Here is a 9370-nt window from a genome sequence, read left to right on the forward strand (position 1 = left end):
TACGGCTGTAACAAATGTTTAGTATTTAAGAGAGTATCGACTAGTAACGTTTTAAGAAGAATACTTTGATGCAATAAAAATCTTATAATTATAACAATTTTATAATTTTATTTGCAAAATATTTTTGTCCCATGAATTTTATCTTTACTCTAAATTCATAAATCAAACATTAGATTCATTAATCTAATATTATATATATGTTAAAGATAAATTAAACCTTTATTAATAATAAATATATATTTACATGAAGAAACTTATTAGCCTAATAGATGTTGTTATCGCCCCTTGGAATCCCAAACAAAAAAAAAAAAAATTAATTCTTCCTTAGCTTTTCATGTTTCCACACATAATAAAGAATCCTTCCATAACTTGAAATCCATAAAACATATAATCAAATAAGATTTGTAGATGCTAGGTATCCTATGAAATAAATAAATCAGACCCTTTTTACACATAGATTGGATTGACTAAGATCTTATTATTACCTGTTAAAAATATAGTTTTCTTGAAATTTATATTGGCTCAAATGCTCTGAATAAACTCATTAAATGTAACTTTAATTCACCCATTAGAAATTTCTAATGATTTATTTGATGTAGTTTGAATAGGGTAAACTACTTTCCTTTAGAAATAATCATTAACCAAATTGTCCAAGGAATCATCAGTACTTGAAAAAATAGAACTCTTCCTCTAAGCATATGAATATACTAAGAGTCCATTTGAAAACGTGGTTGAAATCGTGTTCCCTTAAATTTTTTAAAAATATTTTTTTGCTAAAAATTATATTTTTTTTATGTTTTCAAATCGTTTTAATATGCTAATCTCAAAAATAATTTTTTAAAAATAAAAAATACTTTAAATCACAACCAAACATTATAATTGGCTATAAACACAATATTTGGACTCTTGAACTGAGTGTTTCCCCTCCTAGCAATAGACTCATTCCAATTAAAATGTTGATTTTGTAGTGCAAAAAGAAGTGTTTGATTAAATAACGTGAAAAAATTTAATTCTTTTTTAGTATTTGGTAAAATTATAATATTAGTTTAATGAAAAGTGTAATTAAAAAACAAAAAAGACACCACCTAGTAACCCTTAAAAAGCCACCACGTGACAAAGAGTGCATGAACTTTTTTCCTTGATTTCAAGCGGTGCGTGGCTGTCACACAACCTTTTCCTCGTTTGCTCTCGAATATTCTTTTTTCTTTTCTATTTTTCCTTTAGAAGAATAGTTCGCAAAGCAAAAACCCTAAGAACTCTCCCTGCTTTCTATAAATCAGACCCAACAAACTCCCCCCCCTCCCTCGTCCTCTTCTACTAGCAGAACCAGAAGAAATGGCGTCGTTCGCAGAAGCACCACCTGGCGATTCTAAAGCCGGAGAGAAGATCTTTAGGACTAAGTGTGCTCAGTGTCATACCGTCGACAAAGGTGCCGGTCACAAGCAAGGTAATTTTATCACCCCCTTATCCCTCTCTCCTTCTCTTTCTTTTTATTACAGTTAATCTAGTTGTGTATTGTTTAGAAGATCTGATCTTTTTGAGGTTGAGTTTGCTTTGATTCTCTGTTGTTGTTGTTATGTTTTTAGGTCGAATCATTTATAGATCTAATCTATTTAGGTGGTCGATCCTTGTAAGACTTCTTTTTTTTGTCGTTTGATTTTTTTGTTGTATTTCTTCTGGAGTTCTTTGGACAGAACTGTGGAGTTTTTTCTCCATGCTTGATGGGTTTAAGGTTTTTGCAAGAAAAATTGTGATTTTCTTTTAGAACTGGAAGCTGGGTTTGGAAATGGATTTCATTAGGCAAATAGAAATTCATTATGGGTTTAAGGTTTTGGTAAGAAAACTGTGATTTTTGCGGGAGGTGGAAGCTGGGTTCAGTAAGCAAACAGAATATTTATGGGTTTAATCTGTTTTCTTAATCGAGTGGTCTGGATAGAATTTACATTTTAGATTAGGATGATTAGTGGGATTTGGGATCTGGTATTTTATTGAGTGAACATATTAGATAATTAATTGCTTCTCAGATTGTGTAAAAAAAAATTCTGATTTATTATTGTGTTCAATGTTTTAATTTGCTTTGGTTTTTGGAATTTTTCAGGACCCAATCTGAATGGCCTCTTTGGAAGGCAGTCAGGAACAACTACTGGGTACTCATACTCTGCTGCTAACAAGAACATGGCTGTTATGTGGGAGGAGAAGACTTTGTATGATTACTTGCTCAACCCCAAGAAGGTACTAATCAACTGTAGAGCATATGACTTGATATTTTTGTTGCATTAGCAGTGCATCTTGCACTGGTTAAGTATGTATCGTTTATATATTGATGTTTGTGATATTTCCATCATGATAGTTGAACTTAGTAACTTTCTATTAAGTTTCTGGCAACTTCAGGTCCCCAAAGAGTAACATACAGGACATTATGTGAGGTCTAGTAATTAGGAAGGACATGCAATACATGCAGCAAGTAGAAAATAATGTTCAGGCTTTACTATGAAAGTGAGGTCTGACAATCAAGGAAAGCAACTCCATCATCGATGATATTAATTCTAACAAGGTTCAAAATTTAAATGTTTGGTGTGAAACGAATTTTCACATTTCATTTCAATGTGGTAAGATAGCCTTTTTGGTATGAATCATCTCACTTTCTGAGATACTGTGGAACAACTCATGGATATACACCTGCATGTGTGCATACACACCAGCATGTGTGCCTGTTATACTTTTTTTTTTTTTTTTAATCTTCACTGCTGACCCAAATGACATTTGTTTATGCAGTACATCCCTGGAACAAAGATGGTTTTCCCTGGATTGAAGAAGCCACAGGAGCGCGCTGATCTCATTGCATACTTGAAGCAGTCCACTGCGTCTTAATCATTTCACACTTTTGGTCTCCCCATTTTCCAGTTATTGGAGATTGCTTCTCACAGAGCAGATGATATTTTTTACCAATAAAACAGACTATCATATACAATGAACATTGCTAGTCATTGCTTTTCAGAACAGTTGCCATAATTGGCAAGCTCAACATTCAATTCATTTAGCTTATCTATTTTGCAAATGTTTGGTAGATTACCAATAAACAGTTTGCTAATGATAATTTTTGGTTTAATACTTTGTGATATCAATATTTGCATTAACAGTTTCATAGTTGCTATTGCTTGTCTTGAGCCTCCTCCGATGCATAGCAGGTTCATGGCAACTTGCATTTTAATAAAATGCAAAATGGTGTATTGGCACCTGTAGCAGGCAAATGAGCATTTCAATCTTTGAGTTGGATAAAAGCTTCTGAAAGAATAATGGCCGCGTCCACCTTCCCTTTTGATTAATTTGGCTTGTCGTGGGAGTTCCTCAGTGATTGATATCGCTATCTAATACTGTAGTGTGCTTTGAGCAAATACAGCTCTGCTATCATGCTTAATATTGTCATTGACAATTGGGATGCAAAATGTGATCAGGTGGGCTCGTATTAGCCACTTTTTCCAGGAAATGCTAGTTGTCATTGGACCAAGTGAACTGGAATTGATCTCTGCTTCATCCGTGATGGCAAGGAGTAATCGGAGTAAGTTATACTCTCGTATGCGTCAAATCCGTTGGCCTGTTTTTTGAACTTAAGAGGATGGAAATGATGGTAACAGTGGGCAATTATCAAGTTGAATGAAAATTGGGCAAGTTTTTCATGGTGTCCAAGTAAAACTACAATCATAAGACGATTAGATTCCGAAAAATGCATCTAAATGATGGTTTCTCATCCCTTTTGTCAAGCAATGGAGTGTCCTTCGGGTTAAAAAACGACCAAGAATGGATTGGGAATTGATCCATGATTTCTTCGTCTGCTAGCATTAGCCAGTTGCTCTTCCTCTCATGGTGGCCTCTACGGCAATTATGGCTGGTATATTGGCAGTGGTTCTTTGTTGGCATACAGGCAATAGCTAATAGTTTTGAGCAAATCGAGAATGATTACACAGACGTTCCTTCTCTCTTCTCTTTTTTTTTTTTTTTGTGTGTGTTTGGGGGGGGGGGGGGGGGTACTTATACAGGCCAGAATAAACAAGGTTGGCCTTGACTTTGGGGAGAATCTTGGTTCCAAAATCAAGTATGGCCAACAACTCAACTTACAGTAACAGGAAGCAGGCAAGTTTGCGCACTCTACAAATGGAAGCACCTTGTAGCACACTGAAAAAGGAACATGTAACTTTATTCCAGATTATGAGACAACGTTATGAGATGGTCAACAAAATGAAAAGGTGATTATTCAGATGATTGACATAAAACTGCAGGTTATGGGAAGACTTGTGCAACGATTTCAGTATACATCCCTCAAGGGCACCAGCCTCGCTGATTGCTGATCTTAAGTCATTATGTTATATATATATGAATCAGAACAAGGTGCTGAGGGAGGGAAAGCGTCTCACTTCCAAATTTGCCACCGGTTGGTCTTGAGGAATGTGATGGTGTCAACTATCACTGCTAAATTGCTTTTGGATGTCATCGAATGATATGGTAGCAGACCCCCTCCTTTTGGCCTTCTGCTGAGATGGGTGCTCCCTCCACCCCGTCATGAATATAACCTACAAGTCCAAAAGCAGTGACCAAATAATTATGAAAAACATCATAACTCAATCAATTGGGAACAAGGCTCCGGGTTTAAATGAGTAAAAAAGGAGATCCCTCTCTAATATCAGCAAAAAGCTCGACAGTTTACATGGAGATTTTCTTTTTGAGGGATAGGAGGCAGTGAGCCTATGATTTTATGCAATTCTTTCTCTGAGCATACAGGTTCACAGAAAAGACTGTTGTTTATTTGAATATCTTGCTAATATATTATAGAAAAAGAATTTGAACACTGGTCTGAACTAATTAGCATTGCATGAAGCATTTTTCATTGTAGTTTTCTTAGCAGCGTTCGATAGCAGAAACAAGGCTTATTGTTTCTTAGCAACATGGATATATTCTTTCTCCAATCACATAAACATTCTCAGGTGTTCCACAATCTCACCTGGAATGTTGCGGGAATGGTGCCATCTTCTGCAGCAAACATTGAATCATAAATTGCTGCAGTAGCAAGGGCTGTTTCTCTCTTTAGAACCTGGTTTCATTCACAAACAAAAATAATTTCCAATTAGATTTGATGATTGAATCCAATTTTACCACACACAAGGAAAACTTCAATTGTTACAGGTCTTACATTGTTCCTTTGCAGAAGAGCATTAGTTTCGCCCATTGCGCGCAAATGCTCTATCAGCTCCAGAGCTATACCACAGTTAACAAGAATGAATAAGCCCTTTATAACAATGACTAGAGGTGGAGAATTTATTCAAATGAAAAACCATTGTGTTAAAACTAAAATTAATATTCCATGCAGTTAAACAAGAGGCATGTTAGTTCTGGCATAAATCATCAAGCATGCTTGACTAGTAAAACTACAAGCTAATATGCTGAGAGATTTTCTCACCATTGCTATACCTAACTACGTATTCATCAACATCAACTCCAGGAAGGGTGAAGCCTGCCCTGGTCAAAAGATTCCCTGCATCACGGACCTGAATGGTACAAAAAATAAGTTGGCTAGTGATACCATTTGGGGGTAGATGTTTCCCTCTCAAGTACTCCTTATAAGTACATAAGAACCAAATATTTCAAATTAGATTGAATGCCAATATATGTATGCAATACAACCATGGGTTTACTTCCAAGTTTTTTATGGATATATGTGTCAAAGAATTAATTCAACCTAAAAGCTTAAGTTGTTAGATGAGGTTGCAAGAAATTATTTATATTATTCTCTAACACACCTCCTCAAGTGAAAGCTCTTTGGACTTGAAACTTGCACAAACTTACAGTAACTTGTGCTTAATTTTTATCAAATAAATAAGGATAGTGATATTCGAACTCATGATCGCTTGGTCATCAAGGCTCTATACCATATCAAATAACCAATTCAACCTAAAAGCTTAAGTTGTTAGGTAAGGTCTCAGAATATAATTTATATTATTCTCTAATAATATATACCCTTATCTCAAAAAGTTTACGAATGGTAATTACCAAGTGACAGCATACATACTTGTGCCAGAGGTGATATGCGAGGACTAATGCCTCCTTCACGCTCCATTTGAGCCACAGTGCATGCTATTCTCAGCTCCCTACACATATGCCAGCAAGCAGAAAAATCAGTAAGCAAACTTATTGGTTAACATACTGTTTACTTTAAATCAAAATATAAAAAAGAAGAAGAGACAACTTCAAGGTTTCTCCACCCAAAATAGCTGCTAAAAATAGGCCATCCGGCTTCAATGCTAGTTTACACTGTCATGAAAACCAATGAAATGGACAAGTGTCATAGACATGACCACATAAGGATTTTAAACAAAATGATTAGAGAGATTTCATGACGATAACAACCAAAAACAGCTATAAAGAGAAGAGCAATAAGGTTTCATGTCTACTGCTCTGTGTGTGGTTGTTGTAGACATCCATTGTACTTTCATTAACAGTGTCAAATTATTTGCTGATGAAGTGCAGCTTTGGTCTCATTTTACAGTCTTATATCTTGATTTATCAAAAGATTATTCTCTCATGCTTCAGAATAAAAAGTTTTTGGAGTTGTAATTAAATTGAAGATAACTTTCAGAATAACGCATAGAAAGAACTTCTATATCTTGCTATATGCATGGCAAACATGTATGCTTCATCCGTGTAGTTTTTTTTCCTGGGGTTAATAATTCTAATGGTTTCCATGCCCTAATGTCGCATGCATTTACAAATTCTGGAGGATATCATGTGTGACAAAGATGCTAAAGCTGAAAGAAAATCATAATAAAGAAGTGCATACCTGTATCATGGATCCTGGAAGATCATTTGTCCAATGGAGTCCCAGGCAACTGATAACCAAATCTACCGAACTTCATAGTCAAATACAAAACATAACATTTAAAACCAGTTCTTCCTGATGACTAGTTTTCACAAGAACCAAATAGATGAAATCCACTTACAGACCTTTCTTTTATAGGTAGAAACTCCTCATCTCCCACCACAAAGGACGTTTCGATATTCTGATTTGAATCTTGTTGAGCAGCTTCAGCATCCTTACATAATTTAACCATGTCATTTGAAGTGTCCATCATGATAAGCTTTTCAATGGAGCCTGGGCATTTAAAGTGGCTACAAGATTAAAGTTTAATATTTATGATATAATTTACAAGATCATGCTTAGTGAAGGAAAATGACTAGAGAAAGAATAGCAGCTTTTCCTATGTGTATGCTCATTTTCAAATACCACTTTGTGGTATCAAAAACGTGTTTCAAGTATTGTCTTATCAACTGCCAAAATCTCTGATAAATAATATCACATGATTAGACTTCCATTCAACCGAATCCCTCCCTCTTTTGAACCTCTTAATTCATGATCACTCAACCTTACAGTTAGTGCTGAACACCCACGTCTCAAAAATTTTGAAATACAACCTTAAAAATTTTCAAATTATCTTCTATAGTTATTGAAACACATAAATAGCAGGAAAAGTCTTAAAATCGATTCTCACCACGACCACGTAACAAACGTCTGACAGCTTCCGAAGAACCTCCTAAACACAACGCGGTAGGAAATGTTTTCTTGCAATCCTGCAAAACACAAACACACAACAAACGGAATCAACAATCTGGAACTAAGCAAAACTCATCAGACTTCAAAATTTAAACCTCTCAAACTCACCACGACTAGAAAATGCAACTTCACAAAAATTAAAACCTCTCATTTCTTAATACTACAGCATTCTAAACATTCTTAAAAACAACAGAGACAAGAAGGTAACTAGTTATTACCTCCAAGCGATCCAACAAATTGTCAGCGACAGCATCCACAAAAGGATCACTTGGCCTCATCAACCACGCAGCTCGGTCACGCTGCAGCCACCCCACAATTGGACCAATACCCAGAAGCAGATATACAATATCGAATTTGAAAACAAGCAAAAAACACAAAAACAAAGATACCAAAATGTTCAAATCATAAATTTACAGAGAAATACTGGATTTTACCTGTTTTCGTTTGAGTTCCCGATCGAAAATCTTGACCCTTGGACTTTGTGGCCCATCGATGGTGTTATTGTCAATGTTTGTGCAATAAGAAATTGAGGGGATGAGAGTGTTGGTCGCTTTTGTTGCTCTTCTTCTTCCTCTAAGCAGCAACTGTGAAGTCCTCTGACACAGAGACAGGGTGCCTCTCATTTTCTTTGAAGTTTCAGGAGCTAATGTGTTTGGACTTGGAAGCTTTAAAAACCTCAATAAAAATCTGATTAATTTTTTTTATTTTTATATTATTTGATATATTAATATTAAAAATAAATTTAAAAAAATAAAAAATATATATTATTTTAATATATTTATAACAAAAAGTAATTTAAAAAATAATTTTGGTTATCCTCAACTTCCCAATAAAATTTAGTTGTAAATGATCTCAGGAGAGTAAATCTAGTGTTAATTTTATATTTTAAAAAAAATTAATTAATTTTTTTGATATTTTTGTATCATTTTTATATACTAATATTAAAATTAATTTTTTTAAAAAATATTTTAATATAAAAATTACTTTAAAAAACAATTATTATCACAACATATAATCTAACTTTACATCATCTAACTTGGGCTTGTTTTATTTTCAACTATGTATAAAACTTGAGAATTTAAATGAATTCGTTAATTTTCGCATGTTTCATTTGAATTCTCAAACTCTTAATATATTGATGTTGCCATGAAAATATGTATAAGTTTTTGGTCACTTAACCAATAAATGGACAAAATTGAAGGTAAAAAGAATAAAAAATAAGCATGAATATTTCCTAAAAAATCAGGAAATATATTCAAGACCAACGCGCATGACATATATTGAATGATTCAGGCTCATGAAATACTCGCTGGTCGAGACTAACATAAACTCATTGTGTAAAATATTTTTTGTAAAATTTAAAATAGAAAGAATAAAGACTAACAAAGAAAGTAGGATAGATGTTCCCAAAGAAATTACTAAACAATAAACACTAAAGTAAACCCTACCATGAACTTATTGTATAGATGCACCAAACACACTAATATCGGCGACGACTTGTGTGAAATAGCAATCCCATTATGTTTGAATTTCAAAAAAAAATCCTAATTTTCATATAATTAGAGATAAAAAAAAAATAAGAGTGGACATTTCCGATGATCTAGGCTCATGAAACGTCTGCATAAGCTTATTGTGTGAAATAATTTTCCTAACATTGAGGATGGAAAAGAATAAAAAGTAACAAAGAAAATAAGATATACATTTCCAAAGAAATCACTAAACAATCAACACTAAAGGAGGTCATGCCATGAACTCATTGTAAAGATGCAC

General features: G+C 34.1%; 2 protein-coding genes across 2 annotated transcripts; one reads left to right on the top strand and one right to left on the bottom strand.

Annotated features, from left to right (window-relative positions):
- The first annotated feature begins 1153 nt into the window (after positions 1-1153).
- LOC133669984 (cytochrome c) lies at positions 1154-3111 on the top strand. Its single transcript, XM_062090359.1, has 3 exons — positions 1154-1447; positions 2099-2232; positions 2776-3111. The coding sequence occupies exons 1-3, from the start codon at positions 1336-1338 to the stop codon at positions 2869-2871; spliced, it is 342 nt and encodes a 113-aa protein (XP_061946343.1). The 5' UTR covers positions 1154-1335; the 3' UTR covers positions 2872-3111.
- Positions 3112-4174: 1063 nt separating this feature from the next.
- Positions 4175-8262, bottom strand: LOC133669983 (putative methyltransferase At1g22800, mitochondrial). Its single transcript, XM_062090358.1, has 11 exons — positions 8035-8262; positions 7819-7899; positions 7539-7617; positions 6994-7141; positions 6830-6899; positions 6239-6303; positions 6062-6140; positions 5453-5540; positions 5186-5250; positions 4997-5086; positions 4175-4568 (listed from the first exon to the last, which is right to left on the bottom strand). Exons 1-11 carry the CDS (start codon positions 8221-8223, stop codon positions 4455-4457), a joined length of 1068 nt encoding a protein of 355 aa, XP_061946342.1. The 5' UTR covers positions 8224-8262; the 3' UTR covers positions 4175-4454.
- Between the last annotated feature and the right edge of the window lie 1108 nt (positions 8263-9370).

The sequence above is a fragment of the Populus nigra genome, chromosome 12 (assembly GCF_951802175.1).
Source record: "Populus nigra chromosome 12, ddPopNigr1.1, whole genome shotgun sequence".
Classification (NCBI taxonomy): domain Eukaryota; kingdom Viridiplantae; phylum Streptophyta; class Magnoliopsida; order Malpighiales; family Salicaceae; genus Populus; species Populus nigra.